We start from the raw sequence: 25272 nt of genomic DNA on the forward strand, positions 1-25272 counted from the left end.
ACAAATATAATTAATGAAAAGTTCACAGAAGTTATTGTAGGATATGTGGGGATTATCTGACGAGGTACCATGATTTGAGTGGGCAAAACCTTACATATACTAAATAATTGAGGGTGTGTCCCTTAGGGGTCCTTGAGGGGGTCCTTGAGGATGTTCATGCAATGACCCCCCCTAGTAGAGGGTCCCCTGACCACACTCTGAGAACCAGTGGAACAAAAGGGGCGAAGGTAGAATTCAATTCACACAAACACACAGTTCAAGGTTAATGGTGAACTTTATTTATTTTTTTGCTTCTACTAAAACTTGTCCTGTAGATTCTCTAACATAAAATAAAGCCTACAGTGAGTGCCTTAAAAATAAATACATGGATGCTTTGTGGGGCAACAAGAGCAGACCAGCATCGGTGTAATGAAAATAACAAATAAAAACAGAAATAAAAAGGAGACAGTTGTACCAGCCTGTCTATGATCTGAACACTGGAATAACTACGTTTAAAAGGAATAGTTCAGCCTAAAAAAAAAAAAGACTTCAATTCTATTAATTACTCTCCCCGTAAAGCCTTGAAATCATGGAGATTTCATTTTTTTTGTGTCATATTCCTATTCATATTCCTATGAGCCAAAAATCCAATATTTGACCAACTGAAGTTAAAGCGGCACTAACTTTTTTCGTTAATGAATACGATGTAATGTTGTCCATTCTGTAGTGTGTGAATACAATATAATTTATACAATTTGGGTGCCGGTATTTAGTGTCCCTGCTCTCCTATTGAGATCATATCTCAACATATCTCAGCTATAGATACAGGATATGACACAAATCCTGAGCCGATGGTCAAGGTTGAAATTATACCGAGCATATAGGCTTCATTAGCTCAATGGTTACAAAAAATAATAATATTAATAAAATAATCAGAACCTGCGCAAGGTTCAAATCCGGGGTAGAAGAGGAAAGTTGCATAGTGGAGATTTTAGAAGGAGACCAATCATAATAAGAGTAAAATCATATTTTAAATTATTCTCTTTGAGCCTAGATCATCACACTGTGCGAGTGATTCAGGAGTTTATATTGTGTATACCGCAGCGGCGTCATCAAATATTGGATTATTGTCTCGTGCACGGGGCGAGCAACTTATAGGAAAAAAAAAAAAAGAGGCTACTATTCCTTAAACTTCTACACTGAAAGAAATGCACGTCCGCGAGTGATTTAATTCAATTTGTTTGGAAGCTCATTACACAAACGTACGTGTGTGTGTAGTAGTGTACCATTGTCAAGTTAAGTGTCATACTTCATCATATCGAGGGGCGAATCATTGTCTACGCTGATAGTTAATTATGTACATAATGTATATAAAATAAAACCACTTGCTCAGATTTCGTTGCCGTGTTCAGGGAACGAGCATCATTTGTTTCCTATGAAATAAATCTAGATCATGATGCAACAGTGAACACACATGGTAACGGCACCTTCTAGCCTTGCGTGACACTGATTTATTATCATGATCATATTTATTACATGTAGTATGTTGAATAAACCAGTCTGTTATTCCATATATTACATGTAATCCGTTTTTCCCCCTTCGTGTGTATATATAGAACGAGTCGACACAAACTAAATTGTATCTTTTTAATAATCGGCTACATCGATTTAAGCTCGGTCCATACTCCTTGCGAGTCCGACCCTCCAAACCTTTCTTCGGGAAAGAAGGTGATAGAACTAACGTACGTCATCGCGAGCGCAGAACGTTCCCTCAGAACCCGTGCACCTCCAGACTTATGTCCCGAGCTCAGAACGTTTCCTTAGAACCCGTGCACCTCCAGACTTATGTCCCGAGCTCAGAACGTTCCCTCAGAACCCGTGCACCTCCAGACTTATGTCCCGAGCTCAGAACGTTTCCTTAGAACCCGTGCACCTCCAGACTTATGTCCCGAGCTCAGAACGTTTCCTTAGAACCCGTGCACCTCCAGACTTATGTCCCGAGCTCAGAACGTTTCCTTAGAACCCGTGCACCTCCAGACTTATGTCCCGAGCTCAGAACGTTCCCTCAGAACCAGTGCACCTCCAGACTTATGTCCCGAGCTCAGAACGTTCCCTCAGAACCAGTGCACCTCCAGACTTATGTCCCGAGCTCAGAACGTTTCCTCAGAACCCGTGCACCTCCAGACTTATGTCAAGACCTCAGAACGTTCCCTCAGAACCCGTGCACCTCCAGACTTATGTCCCGAGCTCAGAACGTTCCCTCAGAACCCGTGCACCTCCAGACTTGTCTCAGAACCCGTAGACCTCCAGAATTATGTCCCGACCGGCCAAACGGACCCGTGCACCTCCAGACTTATGTCAAGACCTCAGAACGTTTCCTCAGAACCCGTGGACCTCCAGAATTATGTCCCGAGCTCAGAACGTTTCCTCAGAACCCGTGGACCTCCAGAATTATGTCCCGACTCGCCAAACAGGAACATTCTCCCCGACGTCGGAAAGAGTATGCATCGATTATTACGATGAACCACTTAACCCTTAAGCCCGTATTACACTTTGATGCACGTTGGCGTTGAACAAAAGATAACGAAAATAGCCGATCCGACAAGATCTGTAATCTATTTTCACAATTTGTTTTTTAATAATCGTTAATCGTAGGCAAACATTATTTTTTTTATATGGCCGAGCCCTGACAACATACAGTATGCAGTACTGTAGAGCGTATGTATGGTATATGAAATAAACCGCAATACCAGCAGACAGAGCCAAAGGATAAAAATAACCAAAGTTACAAACCAACAAGAAGACAAACTTAAAATTAAAAATAAAAGATTCCACAAAATAATCGGTTGGTTTGAGATCATGTGATCCCATGCCTTGCTCGGTAACACTTGGATATGGAACCACAGATATATATATAATCTCTCTTTTACAAACGGCCTGTTTACATAAGAACCTCCTCCGTAATAAAAATATACATTTGATTTAATTGATCATTCGCACATATCTTTAGCCACTTCTAGTTTCTGTGTACTTTCCTGACTCAAGACACATTTTTGTTACAGCCCCAGGGTGCAGCGGTTTTCATAATGATAATAATCCGTCTAGCCTACCTACTCCACGGAGTATGCCAGTGATCCTAAAGTGTTTGACCTCATCTGTGATAATGAAGTTACTCCCTTTTAAAATGCTGGCTTCACATAATGCACAGACCATGTCTTCTCTACATGTGCAACAATCATCCAGGGGGACCTGCTGGAACTTAAAAAAAAAAAAAGAGTTCTGGCAGGAGGCTAAGGAGGACATGTTGTGGAGGTGATATAATCACAACACAGATCATTTCACATTGTATAATTGTATAATTTTTTTTGGTTACAATCTAGTGTATTAATAGTGCAGTTGGCTATGAATATTTGAAATCCTGAACATTGTTTGTTTTCCCTTTTATCTTTTTTCTTTGGGCTCAGGTGGTGCATCCGGCTCGCCGTCTAAACATAAACACACAATTGTGTGTTTCGGGAAGCTGGGTGGGAACTGGGGAGGAGGGTGATATGGGGACCGGGGAGGGTGATATTTGCTAGTACTCCTACAGGCTGGGGGCGGAACCAGTCAGTGGGGAATGTTGAGCGGGGAGAGTAGGACGGAGGCTCTGTATACATCGTCCCAGTGGGGACTCTCCTCACTGGCAGCAGAGCCAGTAGGTTTACGACAGTTTGTCCTACCGGTGGGGGCTCCTCACTGGCAGCAGAGCCAGTAGGTTTACGACAGTTTGTCCTACCGGTGGGGGCTCCTCACTGGCAGCAGAGCCAGTAGGGTTACGACAGTTTGTCCTACCGGTGGGGGCTCCTCACTGGCAGCAGAGCCAGTAGGTTACGACAGTTTGTCCTACCGGTGGGGGCTCCTCACTGGCAGCAGAGCCAGTAGGTTACGACAGTTTGTCCTACCGGTGGGGGCTCCTCACTGGCAGCAGAGCCAGTAGGTTTACGACAGTTTGTCCTACCGGTGGGGGCTCCTCACTGGCAGCAGAGCCAGTAGGTTACGACAGTTTGTCCTACCGGTGGGGGCTCCTCACTGGCAGCAGAGCCAGTAGGTTACGACAGTTTGTCCTACCGGTGGGGGCTCCTCACTGGCAGCAGAGCCAGTAGGTTACAACCAGCAGTGTCAGGAATTAATTGGCATAACTACTGGGGCTACAAAACGATTGGCTACTCTAAATTAACTTTTAAAAGAAGAATTTAGCTCCATGTATTCTGGTGTTTGTTGAACAAAGCACTGCACTGCCACCAGCTTCAGTACAATGAGTCCGCGAAGATAGCTTTTCCTTTCATAATATCAGCCACGTTTTATTCATTATATCGGATTTAGTGCCAAATCCCTGAAAGTGTAGAAACACAACAGCCCAGCTTTACCACCCCAAACCCAGACCTAACCGAGTAACAGTGCCTAAATTTAACACATAGCCTAAACTGTTACTTTTCAGGTTCCAATGGATCCAATAGTTACTTAGTCACCCATTAAGACCTTGGGACCCGATTCTATAAATGTCTTCTAAATCACGAGTTTTCTGAAAAACCCTGTTTCTATATCGGTGGTGCTCAAACTTTTTTCATGTCAAGGACTCCAAATATTACATGTATTTGGCTCGCCGGACCCCCATCTGAAAACATGTTGTTTCAGGGACCCTCTAGTGACTCAAGCTGCTATTTTTCCCAATAGATAAAATATGAAATAATGGTTAAAAGCTAAGGCAAGGTCACATATGCGCATTCCGGGTCGTAATGGATTAATACTTTCAGTTGAATCAAAATCTCTCACACACACACACACACACACACACACACACACACACACACACACACACCTCAACTTTCACTTAACCCATTCAATACGGACGGGGACGGCATCCGTGTCATTTTAGACATATTAGCAACATACGTCTTTCAGAAAACTGTTACGATCCGTTATGATTTAGAACACATTTTGTATTATCGTCCATAGGGCTAAAGTAACAGGTATTATTTAGTTGTAACGGGTCTAAATGGGTAAAATAAATTTTCTTTAGTAGAAATAGTCAATCCTGAAGCTCTCAAGATCGACTATTTGACTACTTTCGTAGGTTATGAGATGAAGTAGGGCATTCATTTACAAAAAAAAAAACATGAAGTCGAATTATGGCGATACATGATTTCTGTCTGACAGTGACGATAGACTCCACATGGTTGAGTGAGTCTCACTAACAATCAATTAATCTAGTTTGTAAAGCTGTCTGAAGTCGAAGCCAGTCTTGTGTTTTGGTACAGTCGGTGCAGTTGTTGCTCCAGATGATGTTCGCTTGTTGTGGCGGTGGAGAGTGGAGGCTAAAGGAGCACTTCGCCCATTCTTCAACCATGTCTTCATGTAATGGGTCCTCACTAATGCAGTCATTATGAGATGGAACCATTTCCTTTCGTTCGGTCTGTGTCTCAATGGAGGGTTGTGGACAGTTCGGAAAACCTGCCTACTAGTGACATCATCGGTAGGTTAACTTTGGTCATTTCAAGCTTTCGTTTGACATATTCATGGATGCACGTAACGGGGGCCGCAAGTGCGCATGCGTGGTCAAAATAAAATGCTGCGTGGCAGATCAAATGAAATGAAGCGCTATTTGCGTGCTAGCTCCGGTGTCAACGTACTACAAATGTCTCTCTACTTCGACACAAAACTAGTGTTGACTAATCATTACAAGTGGAGCTTATATATGCTTTCAGAGCAAACCAGATGGGGGTCGGTGGCCAATTACATATATTTTTTGGGGTCCTTGACATGAAAATGTTTGAGAACGACGGACATAGAAACAAAAGGTTTTTCAGAAAACTGTCGGGATTTAGAAAGGCATTTGAAGTCGAGGGGCAACAACAACGCAATCGTATTTACGTGGGCACTAAAACGTCTGAGAGGCTAAAATGTCATCAAATGGTGGTTCCGTACGTAGGGCTCAAATGCTCACATAAAATAATAAATAATTGGGCCTCGATATGAAAAGGGTCGAATGAAAACCACTGACTATACAGAAACCGGTGCCATCGGGTAATGAGAATTAGTGAGCGCCGATTCTCTAGAGATCCGGTTTTGAAACGGGCCTTTGAGGAGGAGGAGGAGGAGGCTGTAACAGAAGCGATGTGATAGGATAGGACAGTCTGCGCGGCGCTCATCATTCTTGTTCATTGGACTCCGGGCTGAATATGGGCGTGGCCAGCAGGTTGAGGGTGCCGTCGGGGCTGAAATATGACTCCTCCCCCTCCAGCTCCAGCAGAGACGGCAGCTCCGCCTCCTCGCCGCCGGACGTCAACAGGGGCGTGGCCATGTACTGCACCAACTGTTTACCTATAGCCAATCGGAAAAGACGACATCAACAGGGGAAATAAATGGGTAACCATGAGTGACGACAATTCTAGTTTGTGTCTAGTTTGCTTCTGAGGGTCCAAATGTTCTTTACAAGTATTTAGTTTAAATTTGAGAAATAAGACATTTGGAAGACCTTTGTCCTGGTCCTGACAAGATTGTTTTATGGCCAAAAACTAGGCTTACAATTAGGAAAAGTTCAAAATACATTTAAAAATGGCTTAAAATTGGTCTCCTCACAAATATAAGCTGTGTGTGTGTGTGTGTGTGTGTGTGTGTGTGTGTGTTACCTGTTTTATCATCTGTTTTTGGAGTTAAAGGGGACAGCAGCTGGGAGGAGAAAGTCACATCGTCAACTTTAATAATCTGCTCACGATAAGAATCTTACATTAAATATTATGAGAATCGGTTGTTTGAAAAACGACAATATTAAATGCTGATCAATCAATATCCCTCCATAGGAAGTAGTCCATGTTTGGTTAGACCATAGAGAATTAACCCATTCTGACCGGGAACCCGTTTTGGTGTCAGCATCATGTTATGCTTTAGCTATTGAAAAATAGCAGATCTACAAGCTCATAGCGCGCCACCGAGTGGCGCGCTACGAGCTTGTAGGTCTGCTATTTTTGAAAAATCGAAGAACGACTGACATTTTTTAGAATCTGATCTCAGGTCAGAATGGGTTAATCAGAATGGGTTAAAAGGATAGAGACTGATCTGGCGCGAACCCCCCCCCCCCCCCCCCCCCTCCGCTATTCATGTCAGTGGAAGTTGCTCAGTGGCGTTTTGAAGCACCCGGCTTCCGCCTTTTTTTTTCAACGATTCAGCATTTTGGGCACCAAAAATTTGGTGCCCAAATGCGGAAGTGCAACCGAGCGCTCAATGTTAAAGCCCAGCTGCTGCACGGGGGGTTTCCTCGTCATGAATCCACGGGTCCGCCTGCAGTCCTTCCTCTTACCACTAGGGTTTCCAACGTGCTTCAACGTTGGAAAGCCTCACTGGCCCCTTGGGTTAGACTGAGAAAACACTACTAGCCAATCACAGAGAAACTGTCCATCCTGGCTATTTTAATACCATAAATAAAAAAATCACACCTGTGTGAACCGAGTGGTGTGTGTGTGTGTGTGTGTGTGTGCGTGTGCGTGTGCGCGTGCGTGTCTTACACTGTCAAGGCTGTCCAAGTCAAAGTCTCCACTGGAAACTGACGAACTGAAAAACTGTTGTAAAAGAAAGAAACACAAATTAAAAACAAAATAAAGCATTACAAAAGATAAAGGGACACACATACACACACACACACACACACACACACACACACACACACACACACACGGTACTTGCATCAAACAGAGGTGTGGAGTCGAAGCTGATGTTTTGAGAGTTCAGAATGGACTGCAGGCTCTCCAGACTGCCATCAATGTTCTCCAGATGGTCATGTAACTCTGATCTGCACGCGCACACACACACACACACACACACACACACACACACACACACACACACACACACACACACACACACACACAGACAGAGAGAGAGTTTACAGCATGGTGAGCCTGGGCGCAGGGACTATAGCAGTGATCCTCGATCTCTCTGGACTCAGGGCACCTCTGCCTGTCACAGTTATTTACTACACAATTACTACTGCATCGATTCGTCATCGTTTCCATCCATGTCGTTGAATGTTCATATATTCTCTAAAAGATGTGGAAATAGACGATTAATCTATTCTAAAAGCTCACGAAGCATTGCAATGCGACCGGTGTTAATTAACCCATTTTAGGCGGGAACCCCTTTTGGTTTTGGTGTTAGCATTATGCTGTGCTTTAGCTATTGAAAAATAGCAGATCTACAAGCCACCGAGCTTGTAGGTCTGCTATTTATTTTTTTAATCAAAGAACGACTGACATAGAAACATAGCTTTTTCAGAAAACTGTCAGTGTGTAGAAGACATTTTTAGAATCTGATCTCAGGTCAGAATGGGTAAACCCATTCTGGGGCGGGAACCCCTTTTGGTGTTCTAACCCTTCTGGACGGGAACCCCTCTTGGGGTTCTGTACAGTATGTACAGTATTCAAACATTACAAAAATATATGCTGCTATTTAAATATCTGAAGTTTTCCCAGAAAACTTAGGTCAGGATTTAGAAGGCTTTTTAAGAATCGGCTTCAGTCCAAAATGGGTTAAAGAATAAAACAAATAAAATAAAAAAGTTATTAAATACCGAGATGATTTTGATGAGAAACATTATTATATCTCCACAACCACAACTAGTCGACTACTAAATTCAGCAGTAGTTGTGAAGCCCTAAGTGTACTCTGTGTGTGTGTGTGTGTGTGTGTGTGTGTGTGTGTGTGTACTCAGTGTGCAGTGCATGTTAATTTGACGTATGCAATGTGTGCGTGAGCGGCACTCCACTCACATTGGTTTAGACTGGTAATTTCCAGCTGGGCTGGACTTCTGATGAGCTAAAACACTAGAATCAAATTAAGTACATTCAGCGGTGACATTAGTAGAAGCATTAATAACAATAATATTACTAGTACGGTGGTGTTGTTGTTACTAGTACTATTATCAGTAATAGTAGTGTTTGTTAGTAGCATTAGTAATACTTATCGATACAGGAAACATTTAGCTGTAGTATTACTAAATGTTTCCTCCACTATTAGTAGTAGTCTCTATGCACAGCAGCCACGTTGGAAACAGTGTTGTTTTTTAGTTTAGTCATAGTCTTTGGATTGAAACTTCATTGTGCACGCTCACGACGGACGCACGCTCGTGCGCGTTCGTTCAACGGCAGCACGTTCATGTGTTTGGGGCCCCACTCACTATTGCAATCCATCCCAGAATGCACTCTGAAATCGCCTCATGCGCTTTTGAGCAACTTAATGCAAGTGGATGGAAGGAGAACTCGGATGCCGTCTCTATTCATATATACTCTAAGCCCGGGACTCATTACACTGAAAACATATTTACATCACTGAACACTCAAGAAACCATGAGGGTCCCTCTGGCCCCGCACCAAAGAGACCTACTGATGGAGCAGAGGTCCCAGTGAGCCCACATGCACAGTATCAGCATTGCAGACTTTTCCCCTGTGTTTTGACCAGGTGTTTTCCATGGTTTTGAGGTTAGGTTTAGTCATAGTTTTCGTGAGGTTAAAACTCTTTCAGCGCCACCTGGTGGTCACCAGTTTAGGCTCTGAGTGCCAATTCTCCCATTATGAAGAAAGAAAGAATTTGTAATTAGCGGTATATTATGCATGTAATGTGCATGTCATCACCTGTACACCAGATTAGAGGAATTTTCAAAATATGGATGAAAAAAAAAAAATCCCAAGGGAGAGACGTCTTGACGCCCGTGGCATCCATTACTTAATAGGCAATTAGACGTCTTGACGTTTATGGCTACTAAACAGTTGGGATATTTAACTTTCAAATACAAAATAATAAACATTACAAAAAGAAAAGTGAAAAAAAGAATTAGAAAGATCACTTCTTTCCAATGTGGCTGCTGTGCTTTAGTAATACTGAACAAGATATAAGATCCTGGCTCGGGGGCTAGTAAAAGTAATACTTACTTATCCACACGGCAAACAATCGTACAATTTAGTTATAGTATTACAACTAGTACAATTTAGCAGACACACTTAAAGGTAAAAACATGCATCAAATGCAGAGAGGCAGTGTAGTGCCTCACTAAACCAGTACAATACACTATCATTTGTTTTCAATTGAAACTACAGGATACCAGCTGAACAACAAATCTCTCTAATCAACCTGCTATCTAAATTTTAACATTGTGATCAAGACAGAACAAGCCCATGATGAGAACAAAAGTCTAGTCTAGTAATTAGTAAAATAATAAAGTAATACTTACTTATCGATGCACGAAACACTCAGGCATTTCTGATTTCGTTTTGCTGGGCTGGGGGCGGGGCTGGGGGCGGGACTGGGGGAGGGGCTGGGGGCATCAGATGTGATGAGGGAGCCGAGATCTGCAAGATGAAACAGTAATTATGTAAAATGTTCACCGTCTGCCCCTTTTCCGCGCTCTCCATTGGCTCCCGTTTGCTGCAAAACACTGATGTTGGCCTACAACGCAATCAAAAGGCAGGGCACCCTCATGTTCAAAACCTCATCCAACCCTACAAGCCCTTCTGCTCACTCAGATCAGTTGACACAGGAAAACTGTCTGAACAATCCCTAAAACACCCCCCAATCCACTTTATTTATATAGCACTGTCACGGGGCAACCCGTGCCCTATAGACACTAGAAGACTACACAATGTGAAACTGAACATTACAAACCCACACTGCACAGCTGCTTCCATTAATAGACTTTCTTCAAGCTCCTTGGAGGTGTGGCTATGTGTAGCATCATATACTACTTATCTGTGTTGCACTGTTGCCTAATGCTATCATAATTGTTTTGCGTTTGATGTGATGCCTTGGAAAACGTTCAGACTCTATGAAGGAAATGTGTAATTGTATAGTTGGTCTAACTCATGGGTCATGGTTTACCTTGTTTGAGTAGATTGGTCCAATTACTAATCATTGTGGGTGGGGTCTCACCTGGTACAGTATATAAGGGAGGCTTGTGGAAATGTTTGGGTGGGAATCCTGAGTGGAAAATGTTCAGTTTTGCTTGAGACTAACAAAGGAGACAACTCCAGGGGAGAGCTGGCAGGGCCAGGAAGGCATAGCCTGGGTTCAGTTTATTATGTTCTTGGTTTGTTGTTTTTCCTTAGTTTAGTTGTCAAGTGTTCATTTCTTACTTTCTGTTATGTGAAAGTGTATTGTTATTGTTAAGTCTTTATTCTGGAAGTATTATTTTTGCCTGCACAGTTGAATCCGGCATGGGTCGTTCACTCCGTGTTTTGAGGTCAATAAAATACCAAAAGAGATTTACATTCTTGGACTGTCGATTCTTGGAGCTTTGGCCGTTCGGGCAACTTTACAAGCACGTTTCAAAACTCAGAGTTTACAAAGTGCTGTACAAATGCACTAAAGCTACCACACAGAATAACAACAGCGAGAAAACAAAGTACCAAACAGTGAAAACAACTTGAGACACATTTACAGAAAAACTACAGAAAAGCAACAGCATCATAGTGAGACAAAACATATACAAGGACCGAAGGAACTCAAGCGGGGTTAAAAGCCAAAAGGTATAGAGGTGGGTCTTTAGGCGAGATTTAAAAGTCTCGATGGAAGGGGCAAATTTGACGTGGAAGGGGAGTGCGTTCCATAGTTTGGGGGCTACAACAGAGAAGGCTCGGTTGCCTCTGTGGACTTTAAGCGGGTCTTCTTTGTGACCCTGAGGTTTAGCTGGCCCTCAGACCGCAGTGACCTAGGAGGAGTATAGACCTCAATAAGGTCAGACAGATAAAGAGGAGCCAGACCATTAATAGATTTAAAAGACAAATAAAATAATTTTAAAAATCCACTCTGAAGTCAGACAGGGAGCCAATGAAGGGAGGCCAAGACAGGTGTGATATGCTCACGTCTGCGAGTACCCGTGAGTAGACGTGCGGCCGAGTTCTGGACTAGCTGGAGTCGAGCAAGGGAGGCTTGGTTTAAACCAACATACAATGCATTACAGTAGTCCAACCGCGTAGAAATAAAGGCATGAATAACCCGCTCAAAATCGCTAAAGTATAACACAGACTTGATTTTAGCCAGCATCCTTAGATGATAAAAACTTGAGCTGACTACCGCATTTACCCGTTTATCAAGTTTAAGGGCATTGTCTAGTTTGACGCCAAGGTTAGAGACCACAGGTTTCGGTCCAGGTTAGGGTCCAAACACTATAACCTCCGTTTTACTTTCATTGACACTTAGAAAGTTAAGAGCCATCCATGCCTTGATGTCACCCTGTACAACGCTTCCACATGTCCTAGACTCTTCTCAGTTCTCCCTTCCCTAAAACACCCTGGACAACACTCCATACATCCTAGACTCTTCTCCCTTCCCTAAAACACCCTGGACAACACTCCATACATCCTAGACTCTTCTCCCTTCCCTAAAACACCCTGGACAACACTCCATACATCCTAGACTCTTCTCCCTTCCCTAAAACACCCTGGACAACACTCCATACATCCTAGACTCCTCTCCCTTCCCTAAAACACCCTGGACAACACTCCATACATCCTAGACTCCTCTCCATTCCCTAAAACACCCTGGACAACACTCCATACATCCTAGACTCTTCTCCCTTCCCTAAAACACCCTGGACAACACTCCATACATCCTAGACTCCTCTCCATTCCCTAAAACACCCTGGACAACACTCCATACATCCTAGACTCCTCTCCATTCCCTAAAACACCATGGACAACACTCCATACATCCTAGACTCTTCTCCTTTCTCTATGGAGGTTGTGGGTGTGGTGTGAATCCTACCTGACAGGGGATTGGCTGCAGGGAGATGGTGGGTGGGGTCATCTTGCAGAATGGAGTTAATGAAAGTGGTGGGAGAGAGGGAGGATTCTACCAGCGTGGCGGTGCCTTCTTCTACTTCCTCCTTCACGTGGACCAATGGGCTGGCTCTGGAACGGGAAACAAGGAAGTGGTACCGTTACAACGAGCCAATAGTAGCATAATGACATCACTGTGACAAATCTGATTGGCCGACTCCCCACCCTGCTTCTGTCCAATCGGAGGGTATGGTTGTGGGAGAGGGCGGGGCCAGGTCTGTGATGTCAGAGATGATGGGGCCGGACTTCGACGGACTGTCAGCAGGACGTAAACTGGAAGTCTACGCACGCACGCGCACACACACACACACACACACACACACACACACACACACACACACAACTGATGAATTGGCTAAATAGTAACTGCATCATTTCTAAATTGTTGTATCGCATCGCTATAAATGAACGAATATCGTCCATGTATTGTATTATCAACCATCTGTCGTGATGCGTATCATATCACTGTTCAAATGTATCGTTACACCCCTATAATATATCATTTAAAAAAGAAAAAATTGTAAATTAATGCCTTGCTTAGATCGCTCATACAAGTAAACTATACAAACCAAAACAAGTGGTTTAAGTGTGTGTGTGTGTGGGTCCTGTAAATACTGAAGCAACGAAGAGTATTAACCTATTCTGTACATTCTCGCAATATTGCATGCTCTGGGTGGATCTTTGTTGGTTGTAAAGTGTCTTGAGACAACTTGTTGTGATTTGACACTATAATAAAATTGAATTGAAATTGAATTGAATTGAACTGTACGGGAACCCCTTTTGGTATAAATAGCAGATCTACAAGCTCATAGCGCGGCACCGAGTGCCGCCCTACGAGCTTGTGGGTCTGCTATTTTAGAAAAATCGTGAAAATGTGGCACAAATCTTTGAATATATATTATTTCTTGACATGAACATGTCTGAGAACCACTGACATAGAAACATGGGTTTTTCAGAAAACTGGCAGGATTTAGAAGGCATTTCTAGAATCTATTTTCAGGTCTAAGAATAGGTAAAATAAAATACCATGTGACTAAAATAACAACTAAATGGGATCCATCGGAACACGGGTTCTTTTCGTAGAGCCCGACCCGTGTGAGACGTGTGACTTACGGTCAAGGCCGGAGACGACTGCACGTGCTCCAAGGAGAACTGACGACTGTATTTGGGCAAGGAATGGGCGGAGCTAGAGTCACTCAGCATCAGAGGCCTGTGAACAAGCACAATGGTGACGTTTACTGACGTTTACTACAGTAACGGTTCCTAATCGTACCAGTACTAGCAGCAGTAAGGCCTGTCACAGTCTTATACAATAATTAAATATGTTAGTCATTTATTTATTGGACGTTATTCGTCATAATTATTGTCTGCCCTTACATAAATGTAATTGTTATTCATATTTTTCTAATGTCCAATGCAAACAATAAAAACTTAAAAAAAATGTAATTAAATCACAAATCACAATTATTTGCATGACACTTTATTGTGACTACCCTAGTTGTATTAGTAGTAGTAATGGTAGATGTAATAACAGTCGTAGTAGTAGTAATAGCACTAGCAGTGTTAGTAGTAACAGTAATAGGTGTAACGTAGACATACATCTTTCTCTTCATTCCCATTACTCTGTTGGACTGAACCAGCGACACCAGGAACTGTATCAACTGGAAGACACACACAGAGAGAACACTGTACTTAATAATAATTACACAATAACAACAACAATGCGTAGATCAGGGGCCTTCAAATGTTATTCAGGCCAACGACGAGTCCTTGGCAAAGGACACTTTTGCTAAGAAAGAGATGAAACAGGGGTGTAACCAGGGGTGCATACAGGGGTGCACATGAATGGTGATAAAACAAGGGGTGTAACCTGGGGTGCACATGAATGGTGATGAAACAGGGGTTTAACCTGGGGTGCACATGAATGGTGATGAAACAGGGGTTTAACCTGGGGTGCACATGAATGGTGATAAAACAAGGGGTGCACATGAATGGTGATGAAACAGGGGTGTAACCAGGGGTGCACATGAATGGTGATGAAACAGGGGTGTAACCAGGGGTGCACATGAATGGTGATGAAACAGGGGTGTAACCAGGGGTGCACATGAATGGTGATGAAACAGGGGTGTAACCAGGGGTGCACATGAATGGTGATGAAACAAGGGGTGCACATGAATGGTGATGAAACAGGGGTGTAACCAGGGGTGCACATGAATGGTGATGAAACAGGGGTGTAACCAGGGGTGCACATGAATGGTGATGAAACAGGGGTGTAACCAGGGGTGCACATGAATGGTGATAAAACAAGGGGTGCACATGAATGGTGATGAAACAGGGTTGTAACCAGGGGTGCACATGAATGGTGATGAAACAGGGTTGTAACCAGGGGTGCACATGAATGGTGATGAAACAGGGGTGCACATGAATGGTGATGAAACAGGGGTGTAACCAGGGGTGCACATGAATGGTGATGAAACAGGGGTGTAACCAGGGGTGCACATGAATGGTGATGAAACAGGGGTGTAACCAGGGGTGCACATGAATGGTGATGAAACAGGGGTGTAACCAGGGGTGCACATGAATGGTGATGAAACAGGAGTGTAACCTGGGGTGCACATGAATGGTGCAGATGAAACAGGGGTGTAACCTGGGGTGCACATGAATGGTGCAGATGAAACAGGGGTGTAACCTGGGGTGCACATGAATGGTGATGAAACAGGGGTGTAACCAGGGGTGCACATGAATGGTGCAGATGAAACAGGGGTGTAACCTGGGGTGCACATGAATGGTGCAGATGAAACAGGGTTGTAACCTGGGGTGCACATGAATGGTGCAGATGAAACAGGGTTGTAACCAGGGGTGCACATGAATGGTGATGAAACAGGGTTGTAACCAGGGGTGCACATGAATGGTGATGAAACAGGGTTGTAACCTGGGGTGCACATGAATGGTGATGAAACAGGAGTGTAACCTGGGGTGCACATGAATGGTGATGAAACAGGAGTGTAACCTGGGGTGCACATGAATGGTGATGAAACAGGGGTTGCACATGAATGGTGCAGATGAAACAGGGGTGTAACCTGGGGTTGCACATGAATGGTGATGAAACAGGGGTGTAACCTGGGGTTGCACATGAATGGTGATGAAACAGGGGTGTAACCTGGGGTTGCACATGAATGGTGATGAAACAGGGGTGTAACCAGGGGTGCACATGAATGGTGATGAAACAGGGGTGTAACCAGGGGTGCACATGAATGGTGCAGATGAAACAGGGGTGTAACCAGGGGTGCACATGAATGGTGATGAAACAGGGGTGTAACCAGGGGTGCACATGAATGGTGATGAAACAGGGGTGTAACCAGGGGTGCACATGAATGGTGATGAAACAGGGGTGTAACCTGGGGTGCACATGAATGGTGATGAAACAGGGGTGTAACCAGGGGTGCACATGAATGGTGATGAAACAGGGGTGTAACCAGGGGTGCACATGAATGGTGATGAAACAGGGGTGTAACCTGGGGTGCACATGAATGGTGATGAAACAGGGGTGCACATGAATGGTGCAGATGAAACGGGGGTGTAACCAGGGGTGCACATGAATGGTGCGCACGCATGCGTGGTCAAATAAATGCTGTGCGGCAGATCAAGCTCTTGCGGGCCAACATTTACTGGCTCTGGTGTTACGTACGGCTAATACTAGACTAGGTACAGTACGTCCCGGTACAGTGCAACCCGATATGGACACAATAGTAAATTATTACCCCCCCCCCCCCTCCCCCCCCAGGCCAACATTCACTGGCACTGGTGGCAAATACTAGACTAGTACAGTACGTCTCGGTCCGGTCGATATGGACACGATAGTAAATTATTACCCCCCCCCCCCCCCTCCCCCCCTCATTGTAACAAAGCTGCCATGACTGTTAACCCACGTGGATTAAGAGACAAGCTTTTAGCCAAAGTTCATATATTTACGATATGCAAACCATGCATCCGAGACTTAAACTATGTACACACTTTGGAATCAGGTTACGGTAAATAAACACGGAGTAGTTGCATTAGCGCCTCGTTGACGCTGGCTAGAGTAACGTTGTGGAGAGACTAGAGCAGAGACGCCCGCCCAAGAAGCATCTCCAGGTGCTCCTCTGATAACTAGCCCCAAAAGGAGTATGTGCAGCCCTGTGTTTATGAAGCTATACACTGTATGGTCTGCAACTCAATGTTACAGACTTAGTGATAGCGTTATCACCAGTGTAGGTTGACGTTTATGTTTGCACGTTTTTAAAGGTTCAATTCCTTAATTCCTTCAACACTTTGAGGGCTTTAAATTGTTTAATCCAACGTTCCGCCCTGCTTAATATGCTAAACCCTCTATTTGTTTATTTCGCAGTTTTTTTAATAATTAAAAAGAAAGCGGATTTGTGGCGGACCTGGTGACAAGGCCGTCGCGTTATGACGACGAAACCGGAGAATCAAGCCATCCTCTGGGCTGCTAGGGCTTCTGGGAAAATGAGCCCGATGCAAGTGGACGGGCCGTTTGTTTGGACTACAACGTGGTGTGGAACATCTTGTTTCGCATTGTAATGGCAGCAAGTTTTTCTCTTCAACAACAAACCATCTGACTATTTTGCTGCAAATACTTCGGCGTATGCTCCAATGAGACAATCTAGGCAGCGTATAATATTGGATTCAATTGCAGGGAACACGGCTTATGCAGTAGACCTGTTAACTCAGCGTATGAGTAGCACGGCTTGATGTTGTGCGGTAAGTACTGGGAGCTGAAGGTAGGTGTTGTTGTAAGTACTGGGAGCTGATGGTAGGTGTTGTTGTAAGTACTGGGAGCTGATGGTAGGTGTTGTTGTAAGTACTGGGAGCTGAAGGTAGGTGTTGTTGTAAGTACTGGGAGCTGATGGTAGGTGTTGTTGTAAGTACTGGGAGCTGATGGTAGGTGTTGTTGTAAGTACTGGGAGCTGAAGGTAGGTGTTGCGCTTCACCTCAGCAGTCCATCTCCCAGAGGTCTATAGCATTGAAACGGGGATCGACTCCATCTCCCAGAGGTCTATAGCATTGAAACGGGGATCGACTCCATCTCCCAGAGGTCTATAGCATTGAAACGGGGATAGACTCCTGCACCCTGGCTGATACAGACAATAAGCCTCTCTGACTGACTGAGGTAGGTAAGGTGGAGGCAGGATGTTATGTATAATCGGATGGACGGTGGTACCTTGCTGACGACTTTCTGTTGCTGAGCGTGTTTCTGTCGAAGACTGGCCACTTCTCTCCACAAGGCCTCGTTCTCACTGTGACACACACACACACACACACACACACGTCAGAAATTAAGCCATAGTCAGCAGAAACTGAAGTTATACCGAAGATTGCAGCTCTACAAGCTCGCTTGTAGAGCTGCAATTTCCGGCGCACAACAAAGTATGCATTTGGCTGTAACACGCACAGTGCCAGCCAGGTTAGTATAGTAACGTAACTGTATAGTAGTTAGTATATAGTAACGTAACTGCACACTCGGCTCACAATCACAAATTCCACAGGGCAGACATATAACTTAAATAAAATAAATCATTGACACACTTTTTTATGCATTTCTTTTTTTCTTTTTTTTTTACTAAATATCAACTGTAGTTGATCTTAATTTATTTTTTATTTATTGAAAATGTATGGACATTTTTCAACAAGGAAACAATTGACAATTATGCCAAGGAGGGAAAATAATTTTGATTATCACAAGTAGCCTACCCCACCGCGACAATATCGATGTGGCAAAACACACCCATCCAACATATTTTTACAGCCTTTTTTTAATCAGACGGACAAAATAATAACATTGATTTTGGATATATTTAAAGAGTTGAATTGTCGAGGATTGGACCATTACATTTCCAAAATAGAATTTCAAATATCACCCAAAGAAAGTAAGCAGACCAATTATTACAATAACCTAATATTAACCTATAATATTATTTGAGATAATCACAATTCCTAATCATCATGTTGATAAATGTGATATCATATGACGATATGATAAAACATATATTATAAAACATTTACACTATTACCGGTACACTATTTAAGTCATTTGTCACATCTGTGCACCTTTTCTTTACGAAGCATAAAAGCCAAACAGAAATGTAATTTCAAACAACATTCAACTGGAAACGCCACTTAAAATCGTTAATTGTTGCTAAATTATTTGAGCAACAAATACATATTAAAAGTAAAATGTCACAATGGTGACAGGCTAGCCGCCCTAAAGACAGACTCAGACGATAATAATGAAGTCATTCCAGATATTAAAATAGGGTGCATTTTGCATCCCAAAACGATAGTTAAGGGACGCCATAAAACAACAACCTCTGTACCCACGGGATGCACTACTGTACCGTTTGTTATTCTAGTTTATTTTGCTAGCTTTAGTTATAATAATCATTAAATGCTGCAATTTGTAAAAATGGCAAAATATGACCCCTAACTTCGTTGAAGTGGGACAGGTACTATGTTTACCCAGGGTAACTGGACTAAGCTCAAGAACTTGTTTACAGCCAGGCCCTGCTCATAGAACATTTCATGGTCGGGGTTCAATGCCTTGTCCATAAAGGGCACTTCAGCGGTGGTAATTTTGACGTGCCGGTCCGGGGATACGAACTATAGCGACCTTCCAATATCAAGACCGCTCCGCAAACCGTTCGGCCACCGCTGCCTCTAATGGACTAATTACATTGCAAACCTATTTACAGCGCTGCATTCAGACGGACAGACGGACGGAGGGTCCAGTCTTACTGTTTCATTCAGACAGACAGACGGACGGACGGAGGGAGGGGTCAGTCTTACTGTTTCATTCAGACAGACAGACAGACGGACGGAGGGTCCAGTCTTACTGTTTCATTCAGACAGACAGACAGACGGACGGAGGGTCCAGTCTTACTGTTTCATTCAGACAGACAGACAGACAGACGGACGGAGGGTCCAGTCTTACTGTTTCATTCAGACAGACAGACGGACGGACGGAGGGTCCAGTCTTACTGTTTCATTCAGACAGACAGACGGACGGACGGAGGGAGGGGTCAGTCTTACTGTTTCATGGTGCTGATCTTGGTGTCGATGTTCTCCTGCTTCCCCTTCATGTGCTGCACGTCGGTCAGAATCTTGGTCACGTCCTCCGGAGTTATCCTCAGGTCCTCCTGCTTCACGGCGGACACCTGGCGTTCCCCAACGACAACCGTCACACATCAATGCAGAAATATCCATTTGTGAGCTTGTAGAGCAGCTTTTTTTTAATAAGTATAATAAAAACGAATTCATAATTTTTATCCCACAATTTTGTAACCCATTTTTCACCCCTGTGTCAATCATCTAATGTGATCCTGGGCTCTACACACCCTCCACCAACCTAGTCCCCATATATGGGGGACAAGGGGAGAGCAACGGACTTGAACTCATCCTTCCTTCATGCCTGAGTGTCCAAGTTGCTCCTTTACACCTGACAGGGGGGAGTTTCCCTGGTTGGATGTAGCGTGTGGAAGGAACACGTTATTCCAACTAGTTAAGTAAAAACAATATTTAAAAAATGTCCCTGCCATGTGCACTTATTGCCTAAAAAGGCAAACAGAAATCATGCTATTTCTATTCCAATTTCCAATGCCAAAAACATTTGTCACACAATTATTTGTGACAAATAATCATCAACTTAAATGTTTAATCATGACAGCCCAGTCTTTCTTTCGCCAGTTATCACTGTGGAAGTCTGTCTTTCACCAGTTATCACTGTGGAAGTCTGTCTGTCTTTCACCAGTTATCACTGTGGAAGTCTGTCTGTCTTTCACCAGTTATCACTGTGGAAGTCTGTCTGTCTTTCACCAGTTATCACTGTGGAAGTCTGTCTCAGTCTGTTATATCACCAGCTTTTACAGTGACGACAGATACTGAGTCACTGACTTTCCCTCACGATCAATAAAGGTCTGTACTAGGCCTGTCTGTCTGCACACTATTAGTAAGCTAACTTTTAATATTGTGTAATAATAATGTACATTAGTACCTCGATGAGAACTTACGTTGGTAACTTTGCGTTTGATATTCTCCAGCAGGTGATCTTGTCCTCGGATGAAATAAGGATGCTGGAATTCTGTGTCGTCTCGTTCTGGTTTCACCAAGCCTCCCTGTTCAATGTGAACCACCTTACGGAACCCATCTGCACGCACAGACAATTATAAAAACAACAGTGCATATTAAAGCAATAAGCCAAGAGCAGTGTTTCTTTATTTCAGTGGTTCCCAAAGTCTGCGGACCCCTGGGGGTCCGCGAAATAATTCTGTTTTTTTCCCCTTTTTATTCTCCACTGAATTATGGTATGTGCGATATGTGAGCTTACCATACTCACAGTAATCCTTAATCATATTCCATCATTCAAGTGCCTTTACATATGTATATTGTGCATTACATTTACATTCACCCATTCACACACCGATGACAGGGGGAAACCATGCAAGGCACCAACCAGCACATCGGGAGCAATTTGGGGTTCAGTGTCTTGCTCAAGGACACTTCGACACCAACTCCTGGGGAGCCCGGGTTCAAACTGGCAACCTTGCGGTTGCCATCCGGCCACCCTCAATGTGTTCTCAATGTGAATTGTATTTGGTTCATGGACAAAATATAACATAAGCCATTAACCCATTCTGACCGGGAACCCGTTTTGGTGTTAGCATCATGTTATGCTTTAGCTATTGAAAAATAGCAGACCTACAAGCTCATAGCGCGCCACCGAGTGGCGCGCTACGAGCTTGTAGGTCTGCTATTTTTTTTAAATCGAAGAACGACTGACATTTTTTAGAATCTGATCTCAGGTCAGAATGGGTTCATCAGACCAGTGTGTGTCCTAGTGGAAACCTCGTGTGAATCTGATCTCAGGTCAGAATGGGTTAAAAGAGGGAAAGCATCCGTGTCATTTTAGATTTTTGCGTTTGCTACTCAAAAATAGCAGATCCACAAGCTCACAGCGTGTCACTTGACTCACTTCGTGCCGGGCTGAGAGCTTGTATTTCTTGTAAATCTTGAAAGTGTGAGAAGAAACTACCGATTTGGAATGCATTCGTGTAATCGGCCTCAGGTCTAAATGGGTTCGGAAAACATATCCATTTTGGATCCCTCTGTCTTTTTTGCAATCAATTTGGACCTCTGGCAATTGCAGTAGTTAATGTGGCAATTTGGGTCATCATTTTAATTCATTGTCCAGCCATAACACAAACACATACACACACATAGTGAGCGCATCTTACACATGTTGAGTTGTCGTACGAAGCTGGCCATGTTGTTGTGTTTGAAGAACTTGGGCAGAACTTCTTTAGAGAACTGACCCTGGTCAAAGACGTGGAAACTGGTTCCATTCTGAAAACACACACAATAACACAAAACACACACACATTATATTATTGTCTCTGCCGAGACGGAGACTCTCGCCCCTGTCCTGTCCTGTCCTGTGTGTCCGACTACCCGTCCGTCTCTGGACAGTTGAGCCGAATGGCGTGAAACGTTGCATGCACACTCACAGTAGAGCAGGGCCAGGGGTTCTTCTCAACCCTGTGGGGTTAGAGATAATATTCCTAAAGAAGATCCCAGTGATCGAACTGTTGAATTAATAATAAACCAGAGTATCTTTACCAGTGTTTTGCGGACTCTATTATTTTCAACCTGTATTGCCGTTTAAGTCCAGCACCGGGGCTAGAGTGGATGTGCATGATGCATGATCACCTCTGTCACATAACTGAAACATACCAAAACAATTACTGGCATTTTATTAATGTTAAAGGTAAAAAAATAGCGGAAATAGCAGATCTACAAGCTTACAGCGCATAAAGCAGTGTAGATCTGCTAGGCGTAGATGACGCCCCTGAGTAAACCTGTCATTTGAGAGACAGCAGCACACAATGTCAACAACCACTATACTATAATATCTCTGCGAGGAGAAAGCACCCAAGTAACTCCAAATGTAATTTTTTTGTCAAAATGATGTTCTTGCCACGGACAATATTACCAGAAACACACAAAGAGCTAGCCCTGAATGACCATACGTTTGTTTCGAGTTTCGACCATAATAATTAACGATTAAAACATAAAACATTCGAGTCATAACATGCCTTCGTGTTGTAGTAAATAAGTGTCATACATATTCTGAAGAAAACTTGGAGACTTCGGGCCGATTCATACTGAATGATTTCAGCTCGTTAGCACTGAAGAGCCGACTTTAGGACCGCCCCCCCCCCCCCGAACCTGAACCTCAAATGACTTCACATTGTAGGCTCTACAGCGCCGAACCAACTTTTATTCGGCTCTAAAATAGGAGTATGAATCGGCCCATTCAGTAATTGGGTCTTAATGATCAAAATAAAAACATTACAATGGAACGGTGTCTAAAAAGGAAAATCAAACATTTGCCATGGTCAACGACAAGGCCAAGTCTTTGCCACGGTCATTGTACGGACATATTGAATGACCCCTGAACATGAACATGAACATTTGAACATCCATGTGATGTGAGAAGATGAGAGGTTTCCACAAGACAGTCAGCACTCTATAGAACAGATAAATGAAACCGCTTTTCCCCCTGACCATTTCATATATAAACAGCACGGGAGGTTTAAATAAATGTAATGCTATTTGAGCAGATAGCCTGCAGCACTGTAAAGCAGCGTGGATCATTGGTGGGGGGGGGAGGTTGACCAACACCTGGTCTATTCATTCCATCTGTCTTCAGCTCTGATAGCAGCAGCTGTCTGTCCTTCTCTGTCTGAACAACGTCAAGCCGGCGCAGACCTACAAGATGCCAGGGCTTCACGTGGCACCACGTCGATGTCTTGTAGATCCATTGTTTTCTGGCCAGGCCCCAGCCAGCCAGCAGCGACACCAAACACCATCTTTACTACCACTACTACTGTACTATACAGCATAATAGATCTTGGCAACATGTTAACATCCATGTGGCGTGTGCTGACTGTGCTCGAGTATACATGTTAGCATTTTATATAAATGCTAGGTAGGACCCTGAAGTAAACAAGCCTTTGTGCTTTTTCTGGTTTCATCCTCATAGCAGTTTCTGTATTGACTTTTGCTTTCAATGTAAATGTACCCATTCTACATACTGTGAATACAAAAATTATATCAATCAATCAACATCAATAGTTATGTGTGTGTGTTTGTAGTGAAGGTATGTTATTATGTTAGCACTTAAGCATCAGTGTGTTTTACTCACAAGACTCCAGTATAAACTGAGTGTGGTGTACAGTACAGAACACACATGTTAGCATATTAGCATGTGTGTTGTTGACTGTCGATTTACTCCAGCTATAAATAATAGCATGTTTAGCACCGGCATGTTGTTGTACTATAGTACAGTTATTAATGTCAGGATGTGTGTTGATTCTTACAGGATTCCTGTTAGAAATGCTAGCATCAGTATGTTGTTGCAGTAGTTACAGTTAGTATCAGTGTGCAGTTATTGCAGTAGTTCTAGCTAGCATCACTGTGTTGTTATTAATGTTAGCATGTGTACTGTATGTTGTAGTACAGTTATACATGTCAGCAATGATTGTGTGTCGTTTCACTTGCAGTCACTTAGTCTTGGGTCCCGAAAAGGGCTACTAGAGTCCTGCAACTACCTTTTCTGTACTACTTTTTTTTATTTTGGGACGGTGCTATAACACCCCAAATACATTTTCAAAATCGATCAAATAGCATCTACGACAGGCTAGGACGCCAGTTATAAATGCTATAGCACGTTAGCATGTGTTGTGTTCACTCACAGTCACAGGCAGGGCTCCAGTTAGTTATATAATATGTTAGCATGTGAGCATGTGTGTGTTGTGTTCACTCACAGGGCTCCATATAAACGTTAGCATGTTTGTGTTGTGTTCACTCACAGGGCTAGCCTCCACGTTAGCATGTGTGTGTGTGTGTGTGTGTGTTCACTCACAGGGCTCCAGCAGATCAGCTGGTCGGTTTGGGGGTCTTCAACTAAAGTCCACAGCTTGGTGAGAAACGCAGGCACGTTGCCGCCGCCGATATTCACGCTGTTGACGTTATTATTAGCGCTATTAACATTGCTGAACTCCATCATTAGCAACACCAAGCGCCGTCAACGACACTGATGCTAACGATGCTAACGTTAGCCACACACACACACACACACAACTCCAAATAATAACAACTTAACTCACTGCCCCCCCACCCCCTAAAAAAAAAAAACTAGTCCACAAACAAAACAAATAAACGAAACGTCCGACGGGTTAATTTATGTACAAAAAACACTCCCGTGTTTGTTACGCGGAGCGTTGAAGCCGACAAAATATGAATGACAATTATTTACGAGAACATGTTATGGTTTTAGAAAGAAATGTTGCGAGTGGATCAGAGGAAACAGTCTGCGTCAA

General features: G+C 43.5%; 1 protein-coding gene across 4 annotated transcripts; it reads right to left on the reverse strand.

Annotated features, from left to right (window-relative positions):
* Positions 1–255: 255 nt before the first annotated feature.
* On the reverse strand, positions 256–25272 carry hsf1 (heat shock transcription factor 1). Of its 4 annotated transcripts, none has more exons than XR_013965685.1 (16): positions 24816–25272; positions 22126–22234; positions 20902–21038; positions 19925–20049; positions 18060–18135; positions 14438–14499; positions 13952–14048; positions 13004–13119; positions 12765–12910; positions 10237–10354; positions 8780–8833; positions 7699–7804; positions 7521–7574; positions 6648–6687; positions 2402–6339; positions 256–2226 (listed from the first exon to the last, which is right to left on the reverse strand). XR_013965685.1 is itself a non-coding variant. In XM_080787959.1 (15 exons), the coding sequence occupies exons 1-15, from the start codon at positions 24957–24959 to the stop codon at positions 6167–6169; spliced, it is 1557 nt and encodes a 518-aa protein (XP_080644085.1). In that variant the 5' UTR covers positions 24960–25272; the 3' UTR covers positions 256–6166. The 4 variants fall into 4 exon arrangements, 2 of the variants coding, with proteins under 2 accessions (XP_080644085.1, XP_080644086.1); XR_013965686.1 differs by having other exon boundaries at positions 256–2255; positions 2374–6339; XM_080787959.1 differs by having other exon boundaries at positions 256–6339.

This window comes from Protomyctophum bolini (assembly GCF_963924005.1).
Source record: "Protomyctophum bolini genome assembly, chromosome: 17".
Lineage (NCBI taxonomy): Eukaryota > Metazoa > Chordata > Actinopteri > Myctophiformes > Myctophidae > Protomyctophum > Protomyctophum bolini.